We start from the raw sequence: 25045 nt of genomic DNA, 5'->3' as shown, positions 1-25045 counted from the left end.
CAAGTGCAGTGACCGCAGCATCCCTCGCTACAAACACCATCGCATCTGCAGCAACCTCGAGTGCCGCTCGAGGTTGCTCGGGGCTGCGTGTAAATGCTGCGGGGAGCCGAATTAGCAGGAGCAGAGCAGCTGGGGGAAGGAGGTTGGTTTTGTGCGCCTTGCCAGGCTGCTTTGCTCCTGCCTTCCTCCTCTGCGGCGGTAAACAGGGAAGGCTGAGCGGGATGAAAGGTTGCCGTCCCGATCGCAGGTATTTCTCTGAGCATTAATTGATTTTCCCTGATCTGGCCTTGCACATCTCATCACGCTGCGGCTGCGAGGAGCCTGGGCCTGCTGGCACTGCCTTCGTGCTCCCCAAAAATAGGGAAAAAACAGCCAAGCTGGAGGCAGGCAGGACAGCAGCGGTGGGCAGGGAGCGTGCCTTGGCTCAGCCCAACCTCGGGAACATCCCAGGCAGGTGACATCTATAAAAAAACCCCAGCCTGCCACGTCCTTCCCAAAGCAGCACCATTTCCTAGGAGGAGAGCATCCTGCAGGGCCCACTGCAGGGCTCAGGGGTACAACTGCCCAGCCTGAGCCAGCATTTTGGGAACAGCTCCCCCTCCCAGGCTTGTCCCCAGGTCACACTTGTTCAGATTTGGGATTCCCACGAAGATCACCAAACGCAAAGCTTGGCTTGTGCACGCGTCAGCATTTATTCCTGGTGAGAGTGACCCTGGAAACCTTTCCGTCTGCTCAGCTGAGCGAGCCAGATTGCATTTTCCTTTAAGGAGCATGCTAAATAATTTTATTTTTATTGCTAAGTGCGTATATATTTGCTAAATAACTTTCAAAGGTTGGGGCCTGACAAAGGGGCTTTAAAAATTGGATCAACTTTTGCTCTCCAAGCCTGGAGACACCGAGCTGCCCTGACCCCAGGGCAATCAAAGGGCACTGACCTCACCTGGGCAAAACACAGCTCCTCCTGCACAGAAACCCTTCATCCCCACTTAAATTCAGAGGAATTGGGATGAATTTGCTCTCGTTAGCTTCATCTCCTGGTGTTCTGGCAGGGCTCGTGGCAGTGCCAAGCGACGGCAGCTCCCGCCCCACGCAACCTCTGCAGGCCGACGGAGCCGGGCTCCTTCCAGGTTTTACCCCAGGGACCTGACCTGGGGTCTGTTAAAACCAGGCCATTTATTTAGGTGCTGAGCTATGGACTGAAACGGCTAAAATTAGCCCGGGAAGTTGCACTTTGATGGCTTTCTCATCCCATGCCTCAGTTTCTAAAACCAGGGAAGAAAAATCATTTCTCTCCCAGCCTTTCAGAAGCACGTGGAGATCTTCGGGTGACAGTGCGCTTTGGTGCAGACGTCTTCATTATTCTTCCCCTCCACAGAGCAGCGTTAAATCTTTCCCCTTATAAAGTCATTTTCTAAATTAGGTGAAGACGGTGAGTTTTGCGCTGAGCACACGTGGATATTTTTATAAAATGTTTAAAACTTCTCGTCTGACTTCTCCTTCCCTTGAAGGACAACGCTCTGAATTAAACCCTCCTGTGACCCCGATTCGTTTCGCCCTCGAGTGCTTGCGAGCAAGACTTGGCCAAGAAGTAACGTTAGCGAGCTCCCATCGTCACGGGTAATAAGATAAATAATAGAATGGCAAAAAAATAATAATAAATGGCAAAGGTTGGGGACACGCGCTGCTCGGACTGCCTGGGAAGAGCCAGGCTGGGGATGCTCCGGGACAGCCCCTGGAAGGTTTACCCATCACTTCGGCTACCCAGCCCCAGCCAGGCAAGCCCCCACAAATCCCACGGCTGAGTTCCCAGCATCGTCTCCAATTTCCACCCAGCATCATCTCCGATTCTCCAGTTTCCACCCCTTCCTCCCTGTGCTCTGCTAGGAAGCCCCGCAGCCACCTCTGGGGGTCCACACCGTGGGTCCTGGCTGTGGTGCGGGGCCAGCAGCGGGTGTGGGGGCCCCGATCACCTCCCATGGGTCCCATACCCGGCCCTGGTCCCCTCCTGTGGGTCCTGCACCCACGCGGGCAGCTCCAGCCACTGCCTGGGAAAGGGCGAGCACGGTCACACGCTGGGGAGAGGGAGCCAGCGCCAAGCTGGGCAGGGCTGCAGCGTGCTTAACCCTTGGAGAGCCCTCCTAAAGGGGGAAATGTTTGCCAGGTACAGGGGTTACAGTGCTGGGAGCTGCGTGGGGAAGGGATGGAGCTGCCCTCGGTTGGGAAATGTGGTCCCCGCTGCCCAGGGACACGCTGCTGCCCTGCGCTGGCAGCGGGAAGAGCCCAGCCCTGGATCAAGGAGGCTGAAATGCCATCGGGTGCAAGGAAAGGGGGAGCGAAAGGCAAAGGGGGAGGCAGCAGCAGAGCCACGGGGTGCTAGCCTGAGCAGCTTGGTGAGCACGCAAACGTTTTTACAAGGTGCTTGCCCTTGCCAGGGGTTTTGCCCCCCTGATTGTGGCGCAGAGCCACGCTGCCACGGCACGGCCGATCCTGAGCACGGACGGCAAACACGGGAAAGGTCACCGTGCTGCGGCCCTGCGAGCTCAGGCAAAGCTGTGTCAACAGGGAAAAGGTCTGAGCTGAGCCCAAATAAGACGTCGGGGCTGAGAACCACGCCTGCAGGCATTCGGGGAGGTTTCGTGCCCCAAACACACGGGACAAGGACCCGCGGAGAGGAGGGGACCCGGAGCGGGGCCGGAGGTGGCAGAGGACGGGCACTCCTGGCACGCACCAGGCACCACAGCTCAACGCCAGATTTTCATTCCCTGCTACAACTTCCTGCTCTGATTTTTGTTATTTTTAACATTGCTGCTGCAGTATAAATATCTACCGAGCAGGACGCTCGCCTGCGAAGCTGTGGGTCCGTGCTCCAGCTGGGGCAAACCTCATGGCTCGACTTCTCTGAGAGACGACCCAAAAAGCTGGAGGGGAGCCAGAGAAAGGGCTGACCCGTGGCGAAAGGCCGAGGGAATTAAATCCTCTGAGCCCTGTGGCTGCGGGGGCACCGGCAGGGCCGGAGGTGACGGCACTGTCCTGAGAGGGGGGGGGGGGATCAGCACCCCAAAAAGTGCCCCGTGTGCCGGGGGGAGCAGCCCGCAGAGGGAAAAGGGGGGCAGGAAACCTGTCCTAGCGGAAGGTTCCCCAAAGCAGGGGGAATTTCTGCCCCGAGCTGTTTACTTCCCATATTTCTGCACATTTCCCTCGTGGCTAATTGGGATTCAGACGCAATTAGCACGGCTGCCACTCACCAACCCAGCGCAGCGGCACCGGGACACCACCGGGCACGGGGGAGGCACCTGCGGGGGGACAAAGCCCTCCGGGACCAGGCAGGCTCCCACTGCCAAGCCAGGAGAAATGACCCTACCCAAACCCCTCTGCCCCCCAAAACTCCCTCGCCACGGGGAGATTCGGCCCCCAGCAGCTGCCTTTGACCACCTACCCCCCTCATCTCCATCCCTCCCATCGCTCAGACGCGCCTCTGAGCGCCGTCAGCTCCCCGTCCCTGATTAATCGCCCATAAAGGATAAGTGGAAACAGGCTGCTAGAAAGGGGGGGGTGGATCTTGATATTTAATTACCGCGGCTGCAGGGCTGGGCACGGAGGGCGGCTCTTTTGCTCCCCTCTGCAGGGTCCCTCCCCTCCTCCAGCCGCTCTCCCTGCCCTGTCCCCAGCCTGGGGATGGCTGTGGAGGGGCCGGGACCGCTGGGTGCCTCCCGTGGGACCTCGGAGCCTGCTCTTCCCTGTGACAACCTGAGCTTTTGGTGGGTGTTTTAAGGGTTAGCCCCAGCCCGAGGCTTGGCACGGGGCATCCTCATGGATTATTTATGGCTCCTGCTGTGTCTCTGCCCCGTTTGCAGCCCCCATCGCACCCAGAACTGCAGCGAGGACCAAAATACCCCACAAAAAAGGTCCAGACCCCTCGCACTGCTGTGGTTTTGCACCTGAAAAGGAGCTGGAGGAAAGGGGCCCTACAGCTGGCCTCATTTTTCCTCCAGGAAGGCTCACAACCAAATCAATCCCCCAGGCACTGGCAAGGACACACTCGGACCCTAACCCAGGAAAAGACCTCAAGGATAGGAGGATTTGGGGGCAGTTCGTGTCCCCCCACAGCACCCCCCAACCACACTGCATGTTTGTGGGGTGCTCACACCGAGAAAGCAGCCCTGGCCCCAGGGCACCACAAAAAATAAAAAATAATAAGGGGAAAAGGGGCCAGGGAAGGGGCGAGTGCCCCCCTGCCCCACTTCCCACGGGAGCCTCCGGGCCACGGGAACGGCGCTGCTGAGAAATTCGGGGGCCGGCTGCAGAGAGCGAGCTCGAAATTAAAAAGCTGCAGCTGCTCAGGGCAAAAACCTGGGTTCTCAGAGCCGCATCTCGCCCCTCCAGGGGTCAGAACCCCGCGGAGCGAGCTACGTGTCCGAATCAAAGGCGGCCGCGGTCGGAGCCATCCAAGCAACACAGGCGGGCAGACGGTCTGCAAACAAACAGGGCGAGCCAAAAAGCACCAGCGGAAGCGGCGGGGGGAAGGAATTCTCTGCGCTGGAAGGAGGTTGTGATCTGGGCAGGCCGGGGAAGGAATGCGGTGACGTTCGTCAAGCTAATAGATTAGATAAATTATTCATGGGTAATTTGTTTGCCCCGCTCTACGCATGGGAGAGACGCAGGGGAAGCAGCACCGAGGGCTGGGCAGGAGCTGGAGGCTCCAGAGCCCGAGGAAACCTGGGCTTTGGGTGGGGTGGGATGCTTGTGGAAAGCCTTGCTTGGTGCCTGGGGAGGGAGCAGCAGAGGAACAATGGGGGCTGGGGATGTCCCACAGGGAAACGTGCTCCGGCAGGGCCCACGCCTGCCCACGGGAGGCACGGCTCCATCGGGGCACGGGGCCACAGCGGGGACGTCCAGGGACAGCATCCTGCGTGCCCCGCTGCCTCATCCCTGCCCCCTGAGGCCACACCTGCTGTCCTCACCACCCCGCAGGCTGTCCCACACCATCCCCATCCTCACCCCGACACCCAGCCCTGGGAGCCCCCCAGATTTTAGCCGGGTGCAAGGCGCAAACAGGCACGGTGCAACGGGACACGGCAGCGCGCGGCTCTGGGTGAGCGCAGTGAAATAAAGGCAGCAAACCCCTGGCACCGGGGGCCAACCTCTGCCCACAGCCCCAGACAGGTTATTTCCAGAAAGCACAGCAAGTGGCCTCAGGTAAAGAAGGAGCAGCCCCTGGGTGTCTCTGCTGCTGCTGCCGCCCCCCTGCGCTGGGGGAAGGGGGCTGGGGGCCCTTCAACACGGAGAGCCCACCAGGTGGGGGTTTGCCAGCTGCCCTTTGCAGCTGCGAGGGCTGGAAATACCATCGGAGAGAGTTAAAATGGGGAAAAAAGAAAACACATGTGGCATTCGGGACTTGAGGGGCAGGCCTTCCTTCCCCCCAAAATCACAGCCTTCCCTTGGAGAGGGCGAGCAGAGAGTTGCTGCGGCACCTGCTGCCCCCCGGCTTTGTCCCTTTTTGGGCTCCCCCAGCCCACGGCAGCGGACCCAAAGCCTGGCCCATACAAGCAGTGATGCTATCTTCCAAGCACCTCCATGTGCTAAATCCTCCTCCGAAGCACCTCGCCGGGGCAGGGAGCCTCGAGCACGCCGTGACCCCGTGGGGAGCGCGCCCCGCGTGCCAGCGCCTTCCCGCGCCCCGGCCCCGCTCCCGGCCCCGTGTGAACGCGGCACGGCCGGCCTCTTCCCCTCTGGATAGCCGCTCCCAGGGAGCGATTTCCTCTGCATCGCCGTGACCCCGCTCCCCGGAGAGCCTCGGCTGTCCCTGGGATCCATTCTCAGGCTTATAAAAACCGCAGCCGGGGCCGGGGGCAGAGCGCGGGTGGCTTCGGGGACCAGAGTGGGATGGATGCGGAGCTTGTCCCACGCAGCCAGACCCCACAGCACCAAGGGATAACAGATGGGTGCTCGGCCGTTCCTACAAACCAGCCGTGCCCTTGGTAGGTCACCCGTGCAGAGCATGAACCCGTTCCCTGGGGTTATTGTTAGAAGCGAGCGAGAGGCTTAAATAAAAAGGCGAAGCGGCAGCACCGTGCGTGGGGACACGCTTCCCAGGTGCCTGGCCAAGGGGATGGGATGCACCAGGAGCGAGCCAGGACCAGCTCCGTCCCCGTCCCCACCCCACAGCCCCACAGAGACACCGCAGAGCCCCAGCCCAGGCTTTCCATCAGCTCCGCGGGGTTTTATGAGGCCCCGGGGACCGGGGAGGCTGTTACGTTAGCAAACCCCCGCCCGGGGAAATAGCAGGTGTTGAGGCACGGCCGCTGCCAAGCTCACATTATATAGACGTACGTAAATATTTTAAGAAGCAAAACACAAAATAGTGGGAGCAGCAGGAAGGTCGCGAGCCGTGGGACCGAAGCCAGCGAGCTGCCAATTACAAATCCTCGTCTCACGTCACCCGCTGGGGAGGATGCACTCCCCGCAGCACCCACGGGGCTGACACTGAGGCAGGACAGACCTGGGGGGCTTCCTGACCCCCCCGGGGCCCCCAACCCAGCAGGGAGCTGCTGGGGAAGGGACGGATCCACGGAGCCACTGGCAACCCTCAGCCCCTGGTGCCAGCCCCACAGGGACCCCTCAGGGACATCCCCGCCTCCGCCACCTCCCCAGGCACCCTGGGGGGCTCAGCACCACCCCTCCGTGCCCCCCCAGAGCCCTGCTCACCCCCCGGGAGGTGGCAGCGAGGCTGGCAGCCTCCTGGGTGGGGGTCTCCATCCCACATCTCCCCCTCCCCATAGGGGCAAGGGGCTCGTGGGATGGTTTCCCCCCGCTTTGGAGCCAGGAGATGCTGCCAGCACCGGCTGCTCCCCCCGGGGAGGACGAGGAGAGCCGGGGCTGGGGAAGAAGGGCGTGTGGGGAGGGAGCAGCAGGAGAAAGCCAGCACACTGCGAGCCTTCCCCACCCGCCCTCCCCTTCCTGGCTCCCTGCTCATGGCTTTTCTTGTGTCTCCAAGATAAATATTTCGGCTCTTTCCTCCTCGCAGCGCTCAGCAGCGCCGTGTGCTAGCGGCTCGGGCACCATCCTGCCCCGGTGCTGGGGCAGCAGCAGCCTCATCCTGCTCCCACTGCAGGCAGCGGTGACACCCAGGGGCACCAGCACGTGCGCAAGGTGCCGCCCTGCATTTTGCAATATCATAAAATAAATAACAAATAACACAAAAACGGGGCTGCGCACCGCCCCGTTATCTGCTCAGCAGCACCCGTTGGATGCCAAACCCAGCAGAAAGCCCTGCGGATCCCCCTCGGAGGGCAAAAAGCGGTGAGGAGAGGGGCCTGGATGGAGGTTGTGCAAGAACCTTCCCAGCCAAGCCCGGGCTGCTCGGTTTGGCCGGCGCCGTGCTTGGCCGTGCCGCCGGGGCTCGTGTTGCAGCGAGGCCGGGGCCGGGCTGCGGCTGCCAGCGCCCGAGCGCGGGTGAGCGGGGCCATAACGCGAAGCGACAGCGTTCACTTGGTAATGCGAAGTGACAGCGTTTACTTTCTGCCCGCCACAAACACACGTGCCTCCAGCCCCACAGCCCGCCCGGCGCCGGCCGTGCCGCTCCAGAGGCCCCCGGAGCCCCTCGCCGTGGAGGATGCTGAGCCCAAATCCTTGCTGGGGAAGCGAGGAGGGCATCATCCTGCCCAGCACTGAGATTTCCCCCGTGGGGAGCGAACCTCGGCACGCTTGGGAAATAGTTTTTTGGAGCAGCCCCCACACCGCCAGCTCCCTTCGCTCGCAGCTTTTGCTCGGGCACGTGTGTGGCACCGGGGCTGAGCGCGCTGCCAGCTGCTCCCCCGGCTGTCCCGGCAGCTGGAGCCATGGGAACACAGCAGAAATCACGAGAAAAGCGTAAAAAACAGAAGCCAGGCTCTCCATTCACACCACAGAGCCTGCCTGGAGGCGATGGGGATGCGCTCGGTTCGCCCAGACCCTCACCCAGCTCAAGGATCAGGGCGTGGGGGGAAAGCACCGAGGGGGAGGAAGGTCCCCACTGACACTCCTGGCCATATTTTTCCAACCCACTAACCCTCCTGTGCTGGCAGGCAGCCTCCAGGAGCTGCCATCAGCTCTGCCTCCTGCCCCCATCGCCACGGGGCTGGCTCTGGCTCCTCCGCCCCAGCTGCAGCGGGGCCGTGGGAGGTGGGAAGGAGGCAGCGAAAGGTAGCGAGCGCGGCACCGAGCCCGGCCAGAAATAACCTCCCGAGCCCGCCAGGTTTGGCTGCCTTTCCCCCACCTTCCTCCAGCGCATCCGGCAGCGTCCTGGATTTCTAACCTGGAAAAGGGAGCGAGGGGCTGGGAGGAGCAGCAGGGAGGGGAAGGGCACCGGGGCGAGCTGCAGGCAGCTCGGGGCAGGGCTCGTCCCCCGATGGTGCCCAAGGTTGCCAGCATGAAAATTCTGCCTCCCATTGCTTTTCCTGCACGTCTGAGGGCAAATCATCTTATCTGCACCTCCCACAGCCCCTCAGGGCTGCAAACCCTGAGGGCTCTGCAAACCCCAAGGTCCCTGCACGGCCACAGCTCGCCCCAGACGGGCTCCGGGCAAAAGCATCCCAGGAGCTGCGTGCTCCCAAACCCTCAGCAGGGCTGTATTAGTTCAGTCACGCAGCCCTATTGATTCAGGAGCATTAATTGGTCTTCACTGTTCAAATACCAGCCTCAATTAGAGCCACTTTTCCTTTTTTTTTTTTTTTTTTTTTCCCCTGGATCTCTCCCCTCATCTCCGTTAAATACCAGAATACCTCCACTGGCCTTGGGGAGAGTTGGTGTTAACTGTACATTTGTATCCAATTTACAGTAAGGCTCTTTGCAGCCTTAATGAGCATGCCTCTAAAGAAAAGGAGAGACACACGCACAAAAAAAATAAAGGACACCTACTGCAGGAGATGCTCGCTGCCAGGCTCGGTCACTGAGCGCCTGGGGGATCGCAGAGAGCCAGCTCCCACCCCGAGTGAGTCCCAGCTCCGGGCAGCACACAGCTGGAGCGATGAGGGACAGCACAGCCTCCCCAGAAAGCTGCCCCACAACCCCAGGCACGACCCCGTCCATGCCCCACATACCCCAAGGAGAAGTTAGGCTGCGTCCCGCTGCCCCAAAGCTCTGCAGCCCCGTGCTTCGCTCGCCTCGTGCCAGCCGGGAAGGCAGCGGCCCTTGAAGTTGCTCTAATTCTCATTATTTCCTTCTAGTGATTTCCTACCCGCGGCATCCCAAGCCAAAGCCCGGGAGACAAGGGCCAGGATTTCACATTTAATTAAGCCTCGCCGAGCTGGCTGCAGCCCTCCTTTGCGGCCAGCGCTGCCTCCGTCACCCCCAAACCCCTCAGCGGGGCCGGATGAGCTCGTGGAGACCCCAACCCTGCTCCTCCAGGCTCCTGCAAGCCACACCGATGGCCAAGGCTGGGGTACATCCCCTAGAGCACCACATCCTAGCCATGGCAAGAAGCCCAGCAGTTGAGTTTTACCCCCCTCCTTCCCCATTTTTCTTTATTATTTTTTTTTATTATTTTTACTGGCTGGCTGCTGGTTGAACAGAGCCTTGGGATTTCCAGCCCGGTGCCAAAAACACGCTGGGAATCGCGAGCTGATTCGTTAGGGCAGGGCCGGGGAGAGGCTGGCTGCACTCCCCAAGTTGTAGGGGGAAAATAAATGCGAAGATTTGTCAGATGCACAAATGCTGCAGCACGCCGGGAGGAGCGAGCCCGGGGGCAGACCCACGGCTACAGGTACGAGCAGCAGCTTCTCCACCAGACTCCGGCCCTGGACAAGGCCAGCGGCACGGACACCCCCCCGAGGCAGCCCCCCAGTGCCAACACTGCTGCTGCAGGAGATGAGATGGGGTGTGAGGATCCCAGAGCAGGCAGCCAGGGCAGCCCAGCCTCATGATGGGGTTCCTCGGGGATGGCACGGCCCCAGGACATCGCCTCGCCCCTTCCTTTGACCTTTTGTCGTGGCTTCCTGGCTGATTTTATTCTGAACTCTAAACCATCCAATGTCCGACCGCCCCTGGGGCACACGGTGAGATATTCGGTGAGACTTGGGGGCAAGGGAAGGGATTTCCCACCGGCATGGACCAGCACACCCCAGAGCCTTGACGGGTGGGCAGAAACACACCACAAGCACAGAAGCGGCCCTGCTGCCAGCCTAAGGTCCAGCAGAGCTCTTGGTGCAGATTTCCAACGTTTTTAAAGCCTGTCCATGACAGCACCAAGTTCCTGACCAAGACAGACCCACAGATCTGCAGGGGCAACCTGAACCACCCCACAGAGCCACCTGCACACCGGCCCCGGGCCATGGCCTCTGGCTCTTTTGCTCTCCAAAGTGCCCGCACAAGGTTGTTTTAAGGGCAAGTCTGTAAAACCAGGGAAAGAAGGGCTGCGTGTGCTTGCAAGAAGCACTTCAGCAGCTACAAACGAACCAGCTCCTAAATTTTCCAGCCTGTTAGTGGCAAATACCAGGAAAATGCTTAATGGGAAGCATCGCAGTGCGAGTGCTGCACCCGGCACCTGCTGCCGGGGCCCCACCGTGGGGTCGTGCAGCCCCATCCCACCCGGCCACGTGTTGGGGCCACAAACCCCCAGAGGATTTGTGCTGCCCAGGGAGGAGCAGCGCTGCCCAGCCTCTGCATCCCACTGGGAAAAACCCAAGGTGGGAGCCTGAGGAGGAGGAGGTGACCCTGGGGAAAACCAGCCTGCGGGCTGCCTGCGAAAATCCTGCTGCAACACCACCCTGCCCGCAGCAAGGCAGGTTTCCAGCCTCCATCCCACAGCACCTTTTCTTATTTTCCCCCGTTCAATGAGCCCATCAGATAACTAATTCTAATGATTTCCACCCCCCAGACCTGCAGCCCTCATGACAAACCCCCAAGCGCCGTGCTCCTGCCCTGTCCCCACCAAACCCCGCTCCCTCCCCGTGCCGGGGGTCTCCTCGCCATCCCAAATCCCCTTTGGGATTTCAGCCACGCAGCCCCCGGGCACGGCCCTGCCCGCAGCAGGGTCATGTAGGGATAAGCCCCGGCACCTTCCCTGAGCGGAGATGTACCGGGGTGATGCTAAAAACCCTCCCGTTTCCATGGGTACGTGAGGCACATGTTGCTATGTGATGTGCGGCCCGTCACCAAGGCGACGGCGGGATGTCACCGCGCGGGGCTTATTAGTTGCCATGGCTATTAAAAGGCGCTTGTCCTCTGGGGACCCCCAAGGACCAGGGCCACCGGCTTCCCCCAGGAGGCCACGGAGGTGCCAGGTGCCCGACGGGTCCCCAGATCCCCCGAGGATGCAGTGATGGGCGGCTGCCCGCTGGGATGGAGGAGCCCGGCCCCACAGCCCCTGGGGAGCCTCCCCCTACCCGAGCAGGGCGCACAGCAATAGGGGTTTGTTGGCCATGGTGCAACTGGAGACCCCAAAACCCAGGGAGCAAGGCGAGCCCACAGATGCAGCCCTGCCCTTAGCACAGCACCGCTTTGGAGATGGATCCGGCCCCAAACCCGGCATCACCAGGCAGAAACGCATCCCCCACGGCACCTCAGGATAAACACAAGCGCCTCCTGCACCCCAAGGATATAACCCACAACACAGTGAGACCCCTGCCACCCAATGCAGGACTCCCCCAGGTGATGGGGGACCCACTCTTTGCTCCCAGGGACAGTATTCCTGGCAATGAACCCCTGGGGACCGGTCCGATGGCCCCAGGACCCCTCTCCCTCCGCTCACAAACCCCTTCCCAACAAGCTCAAAGTGAGTTTTCTTTTTCTTTTTTTTTTTTGTGGCCATATAAACCCCCAGGAAAAATACTTATATCCTTTATTAAATAAATTAAAGCCGTTATTTTCTCGTCATCTCGTTAGGTTTTCCAGGAAGGATATAATTTTTTTTTATTTAACTCCACTGGACAAAAAAAAAAAAAAAAAAAAAAAAAAAAACACGATAAAAAAACCTATAGGAAGGTATATTACCCTGTAGTGGAAAATTAGATTCCTCCTACACAATACTATAGGATGATTTAAATATAATATATAGGAATATAACATGTTATTAAGTTGTATAGTATCTTTCTAGAAAGACCTCCAGTATAGGACTCTCAAAATTACTCCCCAAACCTATTACGTTTCAATCTAGCCCAGCTGACTCCCTTTCCATTCCTTTCTGCGAGGCTTTTCCTGAAAGGTTAGGGTTTTCATCGCGCCTCCGAGCTCTGCCACCACCTCGCTGTGCTCCTTGGGGCACAGCAAACCCCAGCAGAAAACCCCAAAGCAGCCCCAGGATGGACAGACGGACGGACAGCGGGGTGGACGCGGCACTGCTCCCCCCGACAGCCAGGAGAACACACGAGGGGCAGGGGGGGCACAGCTCACTGTAGTCCCCTGCTTGATGCAATTCTGCGTCTCCCCGTGACCGAGTGCCCCTGTTCCTGCTCCCTGCCCCACACGCTGGGGGTTCAAACAGTTCCCGGGCACGTGCCCGCGCCCGTCCTCTCCCCCTCTGCAAAATCAGACGGGTTGGGGAGGGAAGTTGCCTCTAGCTGTTGCCATAGAGACTCTGCGGCTCAGCGCGGAAAACCCAAATCTTGTCAAAAAATGGCAGAATTTAAGATTTTAATGGGAGAGAACACACAGGAGGCCACGAGCAGCAGCTCACATCCTCGCCTCAACAGTTTTTGCCTTCAGCCGTGGTTGCCCCGTGCCCAGCAGCGAGCACAAGAGCCTGAGGGGCGAAAGCCATGGGAAGAAAATCAGGGGGAAAGGCAAATCCCAGAAAAGCCCCAGCCCAGAGAGGGCTGGCAGCACACCACCACGGATGTGAGCTCTGCCTGGGGATGCCGGCCCCTCAGCAAGGTCCTGGCTCGAAGAAAAAGGGGGAAAAAAAAAAAGAGGGAGAAAAGTTCAAACGGGCCCCGGAGAGGCATGCGGCTCGCTGGTGTTTTCTCTCGCCGCTCGTGGCCGGGCGGAGCTGGGGAACAAGAGCCCTGCGCCAAGCTGCCTGCGCTCCGCCGCCTTCATCCGCTGCCAGAGCAACACAAAACCCAGCACCACGAGCGAGGCGAAATATTTCCCGGAACCTCCGCTGCTTAGCCCACAGGCTTCACCTCTCAGCCAGTTCAGCCAGCAACAAAAAAAAAAAATAAAATAAATACAAATAACGGAGCGAAACCCCAGCAAAACCCAATTCTTGGCCACGAGCGCTGGCTGGGAGCGCCTCGCCATCGCTCCTCACTGCCACATCCTCCCCGCTCCCTCCTGCCCTGGCTTCCACCCTGACCGCAGAGCGGGATAACTCACTGCCCTGGCATCCCTGGCACCCGGCTAAGACAAACACCGCAGGCTGCAGGGCCCGGAGCATCCCCATTTCCACTTCAAATTTGTGGTGGATGCAGTGACCCCCTCGGGGACAGGGCAGTGGTTTCGCAGGGTGGCCCCCGCGAGGCGCAGGGGATGAGCGGAGCCGTGGTGCTGAGGGGAAGGCGGCGGCGCCAAGGGGGTGTTGTGTTTCGGGGCTAGGAAGGTGAAGCCTGAGGGATACCAAAACAAGGGACTTCAAAAAGGAGCAGTGTTGGCTCGGGGAATATTGTTGTATGAGCTCAGCCGCTTCAGACGGATGGAAAAAATCACGCAGAAGCCTCGGCAGGAGGATGCGGCGCACGGGGGCCGAGCACGGTGCACGAGCACGGGGTGGCCGCTGCCACCGGCCCTGCTGGACACGGACCCAGGGGTAGGGGGGACACAGGGACCCTATTTTGTGCACACTGAGGTGCCACCAGCATGAAGATCCTCGTGCTTTCTGCTAATCCCAGCCCCCCTTGGATGCGCCCACCCCGCCAGCAGCTCCCCGCGTGGCCCAGAGCCAGAGGCAGGACCTGGGCCGGTCAGGATGGTGCTGGGCAGAGGGCGCAGACGGGGACCTACAGCCGGGTTCCTGCAGCACCCGATGAGCTTTGGGAGCGAGGTGGCTTGGGCCTGAAGGTCACTGGAAGAGGAATTTCACAACTCCTCTCTGCACCTCTGCATTTATTCCACATTGCCATGCCCTGCTCAGCACACAGTGGGTACGCACACGCTCACATGCCTTCACACTGGGGTGTCCCATACCCTCCCCTGCCTCCCCAGGCCAATCCTGGGCACAATTTTAGCTCTCCACATCCAGAGCAAGACCTTTGCCCCCAGGACCTCTCTCTCTGGCTGCCCCCAGCCCCCTTTTGCTCAGCAGCAGGGCAGCCGGCCACCCACAGGCACAGCCCAGCACGTGCATCACCTCAAGATGCAGCCTCGGGGCGCAGGGTAGCGCCTCCAGTCCCTAAATAAAGCCTTAAAAAATCACTCCAGATAGGATTCACCGAGCGCAGGGAAAGCCTCGGGGCTGCTCCATGCCTGGCACCGAGCCCTGCCCGCCCCGGTCCCCTCCTCAGCGCGCTCTCCACGGCCGCCCCATCCCCCTGAGCAGCTCCCTCGCCTGCTTTCTCTCGCCGTGCCTGTGTGTGGGTGTATTTGGAAACGAGATCTTTCCAGCTGAACTGCAAAATGAAACGCAGAGATCACAACTCCTCGAATAGCTTCATCGCACACACACACACACCAACCTGCAGCCTGCCCCCATGGGAAACCAAGGCAATAGTAAAACTGCGAGGTGGGAAGTCGAGGTGTGGGGAAGGTAAAAGGAGGGGTTTGGGGAGGGGAGGAGGCGCAGAACGGTGTTTTCAGAGCATCCTTTTTGTCACAAAAGGGAATTCGCGGCCGGATTTGCAGCTTGACCACGACCTGCCCAGCCCTCCGAGCTCCTGGAAGGGAGACAACCCAGCTCCACGGGGCTGCGAGAAAGGAGAGAACAAAACAGAGCAAAAAGCCAAGCCCAGAGCCCAGCTGCGAGATTTGAATGTCCGCTGCTGGAGGAGACAAATCCCAGTTACCGAGACGAGGGAGGGCAGCGTCCCCACCCCTGCCATGGGTGCCCACGCTGGTGCTGGGCTCCTCAGCTGGTTCCCAGTCTGGTACCGGGCAGGATTCCCCCAGGCCAGCCAGAGGAGGAGGTTTCCAAAGGGACGTGCCCCTGCAGGATGGGGCGAGCAGCTGGGAGAAGGAAATGCCCCTTCCCCTTCCTTGTGCACAGGGGAAGCGGGCAGCAGTGCCCACCCCAGCACCCACAGCACAACAAGGTTTGGTGTTACACCCCCTGGGACACCTGAACCAGGGAAGCTTTTGCTCTTCTGCACAGATCTGTGGGTTCGTGCCCCCTTGGGAAGGGCAGCAGGGCTGTCTGAGACCCCCAGCCTGCCTCACCGAGGCATCCCCAGCCCATCAACAACTGCCCAAAGCAGGCAAAAGCTCGGGGAATGGCTGGAAGCACGAGGAAAGGGGCTGCAGCTGGAATCAAGGCAGTCTCAGGACCGAGGGGCTTCACACACCCCGCTCGCTCCCCCGAGCCCGAGCCGCCCCCAGCCCCGAGCTGTCGGTGGGGTCAGGCAGAAACGCGATTTACGCGAGGCGCAGGCCCTCAAGATTTATGACATTGGCTCGTGGTGCAGCACAAACACGTTCACATCTGCGAGCGGCCGGGTCCTCTGTCAGAGGAATTAGGAGCCGTGACCCCAGAAGTCGCAGCGAGTCTCTAAAGGAGCATCAGAGACAGACCTGCGCCATGACCCCGGCAGATTGCGGTCTCGGGGGCATATCCTGAGACGTATTTATGCTCCTCCAAAGCCAGATAAGTCAATAAGCACATACAGTAGCAGTTACAAGTCAGATATTAATTTAATTCCTCTCCTCCCTGCCTGCCCAAATAAGCATTAATTCAGCGGAGCACGAGGGCCCCGCTATTCATCATCCTTACCGGGCTCTCTCTTCTCTCCAGTTAAGGTAGCGTTGCTGCAGCCAGCCTGCCGGGAGAGGAAGGCTCCCAAAATTCAAGACACCCCCAAAACCAAGGCACCCTACACCTGCACCGCCGAGCCAGGTGCCGCCAGCCCGACCAGACCTGGGTTTTTCAGGCTGTCCCTGGGTAAGGCTGAAGGGGAGGCTGGTTACAGCACGGCACATCGACTGCGTTTCAAAGCCTCGTTCAGGGCTCAGCAGAGGGAACATTTGCTTCCTACGGCCCCTGGGGTGGGGAGGGAGCCAAAATGCTCCCCCCCAGGAGCCCGGTCTCAGCCCAGTGCTGCCAACGAGCCCCGTTCCCGATTAACATCTCGGCTTGCATAGCGTGGCTGTCAGCTTAACGCCAAATAAATATTTTGGCACCGGGAGCCACAGGCGTGGGGGCGAACCCTGCCCTGCAGAAGGGAGCTGTGTCCTCGCAAGGGGTTAACGATCGCTTCCTAATTGAATTAACAAATCATTAACAAGTCCTATCCGCCATCTGGGCAGGGGAGGGCTCTGCCTTGGGCTGCTGCTGTGGCCGCCAGCCCCTTGGAGACCGTCAGTACCAGGCAGGAGAAGCTCCAAACCCGGCCTGTGTCGGTTCTGAAGCCCAGAAAATCCCAGGGGGGGCACAAAGCGCAGGGATGGGCGGGTGGGTGAAGCCCCCTCCAGCCCCAAACACTCATCAGGAGCATCCCGAGGCAGGTTCAGAGGATGCACCGGGGGAAAAATCTCTTGGAAGAGACCCAAATGAGAGCGAAGTCTAAGGCTGCTTTGCTACTGGAACCCTGCGAGCGTGGGGCTGGAGCGTGGATTACAGCAAATAAATCCCCTTTTCTTTCTGAGCTCGTCCCTGCCAAGTTCCCAGCTCCCTCCCATCACCTGCCCGATGGGCTTCAGCATTTGGGTTTGATTTTGTGCTGCCCCCCAGGGGGACACCCCACATCCCTTGGATAAATTTCCAGGGCACGCATCCCAGCCGAGGGAGAACCGAGGAGGGCGAGAGCAACGGATGCACCCCCAAAACCACCCCCAGCCCTTCCTCCTGGGAGGCGCATGAAAAATTCCAACAAAACCACGCTCCAGACGCCGGGGCCAAGCCGAGCCCCATCCACTTGTGGCTGCAGGGTGCCCCCGGGACGTTCGGTGGCTGCGTCCCCACATGTGGGTGTCCCCACAGCCCCGCTCGTGCTGGGGGCAGCGACCAGCACCACGCCACCGCGGGCAGAGAGCGAGCCCGAAACTTTCTCTCGGCCAAATAGTCAGGGTGAAAAATGTGCTTTTTTTTTTTTTTCCATCCGCTCAAAGCCTCTTTGCCGAGGCTTTGGTAGGAAGCAGATGTGAAAGCATCCCAAAGCACGATCAATTGTTACTCACTCGGTTATATAAAACCATGAGAATTTCCTCCTCTTTTTTTTTTTTTTATTTTTTTTATTTTTATTATTTTTCTTCGCGCCAGGCCGGATTCCTGGCTGAGAGGCCGAGGCTCGCGAGCGCAGCCAAGCCAGGTTGGGGGAAACCTCCGCGTGCATCACCAACCAAAGGGAAAAAAAAAAAAAAAAAAAAAATCCCCATCTAGGTCGCTCAGCGGAAAGCCAAGGCGCTCCGCAGCCTCCGCCAGGGGAAGAAAAAGCCACACTCTGGCCCCGGAACAAACCCAGAAACACTCAGGCCTCCTAATTAACTAGAAAATTTCAAGCCCTCCAAACCACAGCAAGGCTTCAAAGCCCTCCCAGCCCGGCTGTGGATGCTCCTTCCCCGGGTCCCCGTGCACGGGACGGGGGCTGAGGCTGCCCAGGGAAAGCGACTGCGGGATCCGCGCACAAAGCCAGCGTGGGGGCTCCTTTGGGCCAGAGGTTTTTCCTCTCTCCCTCCCAGCAAAACACAGTAAAAATGGAGAGCTAAGAGAGACCCGGGTTCGAGAAGCCCAGGCAAAGAAAAGCCTGATCTTTTCTGCGAGGAAATAAATAAAATTAAAAAAAAAAAAAAGCAAAGAGTTTAAAGGAAAAATGGGAGAGAGGCATTTTTTCAGCCCGGTGCCAAAACATCTGCAGGGGGTGCGCGGGGCGGCGGGGGGAGAAGAAAGCAGAAAATTTTGTATGCATCATAAAATCCTGGGCATTTCTCGAGCTACTCCAACACCACCCAGTGCTACCGAACCGGGGGGAGCACAAAAGGATGGACTCAAGGGCAGCAAGCGGCCGAGGGGTGCCACCAGCATGTGGGGGGAGCCCTGGCGATGAGAGGTGCCCGGGGGGGTCTGGCCCCAGGGGTCCAAGCCCCAGGAGATGCAGGAGGCTGGGGAGAGCCACCCCCTCCCCAAATTAAAAGCAGGCTGGGGGCATCTCCTCGCTGCTTCTCGCAGGAATCCTCCTCCTGGATTTCCTGCCGGGGGGGGCTCGGAGACGCGGCAGCCCCCGGTCCCCCCCCTGGGGAAGCCGGGTCCTGGGGCTGGGATGACATAACCAGCATGGGCTCAGCCCTTTGTCTGCGCGCCGAGAGGGAGGGAGGGAGGGAGAGAAAGAAAGGAAGAAAGAAAGAAAAGAAAAACTTCTGGAAGTCATTACAATTCCTCTGCTCCAGTCTCCTTTTTGGCAGACGGCTCCCTCAGCCCTCCTCCTCCCCCCCCCCCCGCCCCCCCCAGCCCGGCTCAAAATGCCAGCCTATGATTTTTAAATGAGAAAAAGCTGCCCCGTGCTCCAGCGCTTGGATAAACTCCTACACAAACTTCCAGATGTGACACAACAGCCTTGGGAGAGGGAATTCGCCGAAGAGAATCTCCCTTCGAAAACACACCCGCGGAGCAGCCAACGGAGGGAGCGGCGGCTCCCGGCGCTGGATGGATGCAGAGATGGAGGCAGTAGGATTGGGATCTGTGTGTTAGGATTGGGATCGGTGTGTTACCGAGATTAGGATCGGTGTGTTACCGAGATTAGGATCAAGCAGCTCCTGGCTTTGCTCGGGAGGCAGCAGCGAGGGGGCTGCCGGCCGCCGCGCCGAGCCCAAATTCGCTCCCGCAGGGCTCCGGGCGGCGGGGAAGAGGCTTCAGAGTTATTTGTCCCTTGGGAAAGGAGGAATAAAAGGGGAAAAAAAAAAAAAAAAAAAAGGAAAAAGACACCACGCTCGTGCTGCCCTTGCTAGAAGGCAGTGAGTCCTGCTTTTTCTCCTGATATCACTGCATGGGAGGCAGAGCAGCCCATCCCCAGCCAGCTGTGCCCCATCCCAATTCCCCTTGTCCCCACGGGCAGGGAGGGGATGTGAGGACCCCCACAGCCCCCCCCACAGCCTTCAGTTCCCTGTGAGCTGCAGGGAATGGGGTTTCTGCATCCCCCGTGAGCAGGAGGCGCTCAGCGGTGACCTGGTACCTGCAGGAGAGGAGAAAAGCGAGCACCAGGACTGAGCACGGGTCGGGTGAAGCCACTGAATTCCTCCTTGGTGGGTTTTTAAAACAAACAAAAAAAAGAGAAATCTTTCAGTTTCAACGTCCCAAAACAAAGCACCTCGGTTCACTGCACCCAGAAGTGACCTGGTCCTCAAATCTACCAACAATCAAAGAGCACTAACACGCTCCCCCCTTAAAACACACCCTTTGGATAAAAAAAAAACAACCACTTTTAAACGTGCTACAGCTGAGCCCTTCGAGCAGCAGCACCCAGCCCGAGAAGGGGACAAGGACCTCGTGTGCCCCTGTGGCACGGAGCACATCCAGCTGGGGAAGCCCAAACCACAGCAGAGCTCGATGGGCTCGCGCCCCGTCCCACCACGCTCCGGCACGTGGGACACACGGACATGGGCATGGAGCAGGGAGCTCAGCCCCAGCCGGCCCCACACAGCCCTCAGCCATAAAATAAATTTAAAACCTAAGGTCCAGAGGCCGTGAGCTCTGCCCCAGGAGGATGAGACGGGGCCGTGCCAGGCATCCTGCGGGGCAGCAGCTCGGTACAGCCAAACCGCTCCGTGCGCAGCCACCGGGAAGAGGCAGGTTGGAGCACCACGGCCGAGATCACAGGCCCTCCAGTAACGCTGTTATTTTCCTGTTCAGAGCTCTTGACGCCACGCAGCAGCATCCTCCCCACTTTCTCCAGCCCTGCTCTTCAATCACCGCGCAGCTCTCGAGCCCTAGCCTCGTTTCTTGCCTCTGATCAGAGGAGCAGGCTGGCACAGCCCCTGCTGCAGCCTTTCATCCTCCCAACCTTCGTGGAGCTTTTATTCTACAAGGGAAAGTCAAGTATAACCAGCTTCCCTCCTCCTTTCCCCCGGGGACACCCGTTCCTCCCTTCCCACCAGCCCAGCCTTCCCCAGCCCCGATGCCCCCAGCCCCAGCTCAGTGACCCTGCAGCACGTCCCCATCGCCTCCCTCCCCTTTGGGGGCCTGGCCCCAACCAGGTTTTCCTTCAAAGACCACCATGGGGTGGAGGGGAAGGAGAGCTTTGCAAGACCGAGAGTTTTAAGGTTAAAAACCCAACGTTTCAGGCCCTGGAGCATTCAGTTTCTGGATCAGGACAAACTCCGCGACCTCTTTCTAGCCCTGAGGGAGCAGAACGAGAGCCCAGCACAGGTTTCCCCCATCCCCGCTCCAGACCAAGGGAAAAACAGCCTCAAACAGAGGATGCTTTGAGCTGGAACAGGGTAGAAGAGCCTAACAAATCGTCTCAGCAGGACCTGGCATCCCTGCTGACACCCAGCCCATCAACCTGCGCCCTGCCTCGGCCATCACGGTCACATAACCTGCCTGGAGGGATACAGAGCAGCGTCCCAGTGGCATGGGGATGTGACAAGCCCTGGGGACACAGCCAGCCTCGGGGACACCAGCTGTCCTTCCCAGGGCAGCGACAGGGCTCTGGGTGCAGCAGCAGCTCCAGCACCCGCTGCCAACACCCGCAGCACCCATCCTGCCCGCAGGGACCACCACGGAGGGCAGGGGGACGTCGGGGAGCAGGCAGGAGGTGGATATTCACACAGCCTCACCCAGGGAGAGGCAAAAACGAGATGAGAGCACGGAAGAAGCCCCCGAGAGCCCCTCCATCGGCTGCCAAAGGCAGCGGGCAGGGAGGGCTCCTGCCAGCCACGTGGCCGGGCACTGTCACTCCTCCCCGAGCAGCTGGTGGCAGCAAGGACTTTCCGAGGAGGTGATTATAGGTTTGTGGCACCAGGGCACGATTCCTAGGAGATTATGGCACAGGAAGAGTCACTTTTTCACTTTTCTGGCCCACCACAATAAGCAAGATAAAAGTGTAACATCTAAAAAAGCAAAGGGCTGCGGAGAGCCAAACCCACGAGCAAGACCGCTCTGGTTAACCTGGTTAAAGACCACATTTTCTTTGCTTTTTCTAAATAAGCTCCCCCAGCTGTGGGTCAGCGGCCCAGAAAACAACTAGCAGCTCACAGCCACCCGACCCGCAGCCCTGCAGCATCGCTCCCAGCAGTTCGATTTCCCTGTTGGAAGCGGGAGAGGAGGAAAACGCCAGCCCCCAGGGCTGTGCCCAGCGCTCAGCCCTGTGCACAGCAGGGTGTGCAGGTGCCCAGGGGAGGCTTTGACGGTAACGCTCCTCTCCCAGGGATGAAAGCAATCCCACTCGTAGCCACAGAGGACAAGATGCATTTTAAGCCATCACTGGAGGGAGCGGGGTGGAGGGGATTTTACCCAAACCAGCTGAAAACCTTCAGGTGTCGACACCTGCTTCAAAACAACACCACCGGGGAGAAGCGGGGGTTTGAAAAAAAAAAGTCCATAAATCAGCTGTCACAAATTGCATTATCCACCGAAGGCAACGAGAGCACCCGGACTCGCAGTTAATATCCCTCCCCCAAACAGAACGCTTCACAAAGTTTCGAGATTTCCTAAGATGCTGAAATAAACGCAGCCTCGGATGGCTTGGCTGGTGTGAGAGAGGTCTGGGGGGAACTGCAGGGAGCATTCATGACTGGGAAGAGAAATCTTGCTTTTCTTCCCCTCCTGGGGGACATTTTAGGAAAGGAGGCAGACTGTTTATCGGATGAATTACCGCCGAAGCTTAACTAAAACAATACCCACAGCTCCCGCAGCCCCTCGCCCGGGCACACCGACCTCAGCCCCGACGGATTTACTCCCGGTTTGTGTGAACTGGGAGCTCTCGCCCAGCACATGCTGGCCCTCCGTGCCGTGTAACATGTCCTCCCTGCTGCCGCACAGCCTCTCCCACTCCAGATGTGGGGTTTCTGCCCGCCCGTGCTCGGCTCTGGCTTTTGCACGGCCCCGGGAAGGTCCCGCTCACCCCGGGCACGGGCTGCTCGCGGGCACCATCCCCTGCTGGAAGCCACATCGCCTCCTTTTATCCCCCCGTAGGATTTTTGTTCCTGCAGATAACACACCGGAGCTGGAGTTCGGGGATGGCAAACCAGGCGCGATGCGAGGAGCCGTGCGCTGGGTGCGACTCAACTCCGAGGGAGGCTTTCAAGGCATCGAGACTGCAGCAAGAAGTGGCTTTTCTATTGTCTTTTCCCCCCCACACTCCTTCTCTTTTGAAAGCTTAAACTTGACTAAAGCGGCTTGGACACGGAACCTGTGCAGAGCAGACGGGGAGTTTGGAGGAGACCAGGAGCTTGTGTGGGGTCACGGCTCACCCCGGGACCCGGCCAATGGGCACCCCATGGGACCCCGCTCCCCCCTGCCTTTTGCCTGGACCCCACCGAGCCAGGAGCATCCCCTGGGCCACGGCAGCTCGGGAGGGTTTGGGGAGAGCGGGCCCTCCAGCCGGCCCCATACACCGTGAATTATTTAGGGACCCTGCAGGCGAGCAGCGAACCAGCCCCTCTCCATCCCCCTGCACCACCGCCTCGCCTCCCCCCCTGGCTTCATTAAAACCCCCAGGGAAGGGAGCGGGTAGCCTAAAACGGGTGAGAAACGGGGTCAGGGAGAAAGGGGGGTTCTGCAAATGGGGGGGGCTATGGGGTTTGGGGTCTTTCGGTGTGCCGTGGAGAGCAGGAGAGGAGCAGGAGGAGGGGGCTCCCGCTGCCCCTGCCCCCGTTCCCCCATTCCCCATCCCCGGGGGAGCTCGGGGATTTGGGGGGGGGGGGGGGCACAGCGGAGGGGACCCCCCCAAACGGGACGGAGCGAGATGCACCCCCTGCAACAACCCAGCAAACTTCCCGAGAGGGCACCGGGGTTGGGGGGGGGGGGGGGGGGGGCGAGACGGCTCCATCCCCTCCTAAAAATCCCAGCCGAGGGAGAGGGGGGGGTGGGCAAAAAAAAAAAAAAAGGGGGTGCGGGCCAAAAAGGGAAGGAAGGGGGGGGGTGCTGGCTTACCTCGCCGCCGGCACCTGCAAAGGATACGGGTTACAGACCAGGCGGAGGCACCAGCTCCGGGGCCGGCTGTCCTGGCTCAGGTAGAAGAAGACGACGGGGGCCAGAGCCGGGTAGGGCAGCGCCTCCGCCTCCGAGCCGCCGCCGCCGCTGCCGCCCCCCCCGACCCCGACCCCGACCCCTTCCCCGACCCCAGCCCCCTGCCCCTGCCGCCCCCCGGCCCCGGACAGGTCGTTGAGACGGATGAAAGTCTTGGTTTTGCCCGGCTCCGGTTCCTCGGTGACCGCTCGCTCTCCAGCCTCGTCCATCCTCCGGCCGCGACCCCCCCCCCGGGGGAAGGGGGGAGCCGGGGAAAGCCGAGGATGGGGAGGAAACCTAAAGGGGGGAGCCCATCGCGCCGGGGCCGGGGGGCTTCAGCTCCGGGGCTGCATGGCTGGGGGAGCCGGGGCCGGGCCCCCCTCGCCCTGCCCTGCCGGCTGCGGGCTCCGTAGCTCCTCCTCGCCGTGCCTCCGGGGGGGCCCGAGCCGCGGGAGGGGAGGCGGCGAGCTCTGCCCCCCCCCCTCCCCTCCACCACCACCACCTCCTCCTCCTCCTCCTTTTCTCCTTTTTCCCCTTCTCCCCTTCCAGTAGCCGGGGTTGAGCCCCCGGGGGAGGCTCCCGAAGGGCTCCGGCGGCCCCCCCCGCGCCCCCACCAGCGGCCCCCCGGGGGGGTGCAGCCGCCGAGGATGCTCGGGCGGGCGGCGAGCGGAGCGCTGGGCACCGCTGGAGCCCTCACTCCAACTTCAAGTCCCGGCTCCTCCTCCCCCCCCCAGCCAATAGGGCCCCCCCCCCGGCCCCTCCGAGCCCCCCCATTGGACGCCGAGGCCGTCAATCAGGGCTGCACAGCTGGACGGGCAGCGCCCCCCCCCCCCCCCTTTACCATCTCCATCCCTCCCCGGCGCGGATGGACGGGGCGCACAGGGCGCGCTGGGGGGGGTGGGGGGGACGTGGGGGGAAAATGAGGGTCCTGCCCCCCCCCAGCACCACCGTGGGAGGCCGGGACCCCCGTGCTGGAGGCCGTGGGGCTGCTGGCAGCGGGGGCTGCCCCCCCCCGGTGCGAGGCATGCACGGTTTGCAACCCCCGGGGGGGCCATGGAGGGGTCACCGCCGTGCCCATCACCACCGGGATGGCCTCTGGGGGGGGGGGGGCTGCCGGCGCTGTGCCCCCACCGGCACCGCCCCACATCCAACCCCGCTCCCTCAGACCCCCCCAGAGCACAGCAGGGACCCCCAACTCCGGGGCAGAGCCACCCCCGACGGGCACAGCCCCCGGCTCCGGCTCATGGGGGGGGGGGGGGGGGAGTTCCAGCCCCGCCGCCCCCGGTCCCCCCGCTCTGAGGACGCTCCCGGAGCTCCCTCTGCCGGTGCGACACCGCCCGCTGCGGGAGCCGGCCCCGACGGCGGGCACCGAGCCTCGAGCAGCCCCCGGGGAGCGGTGCCGGTGAGGGTGGGGGTGAGAAATCGCCCCCCAGGCTGAGCCCAGGCTCCGGTTCCTAAAGCTGAAGACACCTGGAAATAGGTGGAAAGTTCAAGGAGAGCTTTCTCGCCCTCCCCACCGTCACCTCGCCCCACGTCGCGCCACCACGAGCGTCCCCCGGCTGGCCCCAGCCACCCCAAAGAGCGAGGGGAAGATGCTCGTCCGACCCCAAATGCCTTCTGCTGGCCTAGGAGCGTGCTTGATCCTGGATTCGCAGCCCCTGCTGCCCGGCCCGAGACAAATCACGTTTGTTGGCAAAACTTCAAGGGCCAACAAACGCAGCCAGGCTGTGCTGCAGAACCGCAAGACGGCGTTTGGGGAGGGGAGATGGAAACCCCACAGCACCAGGATGGTCCCCAGCAAGCCTGGGGGGACGCAACGTGGCAGCA

General features: G+C 60.7%; 1 protein-coding gene across 1 annotated transcript in view; it reads right to left on the bottom strand.

The window, feature by feature from the left end:
* The window catches only part of CACNA1G (calcium voltage-gated channel subunit alpha1 G), a gene marked incomplete at its 5' end in the record, with an annotated part of 128339 nt that extends 104891 nt beyond the window's left edge, over positions 1 to 23448 (bottom strand). Inside the window, one exon of the mRNA XM_082775190.1 lies at positions 23171 to 23448. Coding sequence (XP_082631316.1) covers positions 23171 to 23448 — 278 coding nt within the window. The remainder of the gene's footprint in view (positions 1 to 23170) is intronic.
* Positions 23449 to 25045: the final 1597 nt, after the last annotated feature.

Source organism: Aythya marila (genome assembly GCF_965140915.1).
Source record: "Aythya marila genome assembly, chromosome: 18".
NCBI lineage: Eukaryota > Metazoa > Chordata > Aves > Anseriformes > Anatidae > Aythya > Aythya marila.
This window is presented reverse-complemented; position numbering and strand designations above follow the sequence as displayed.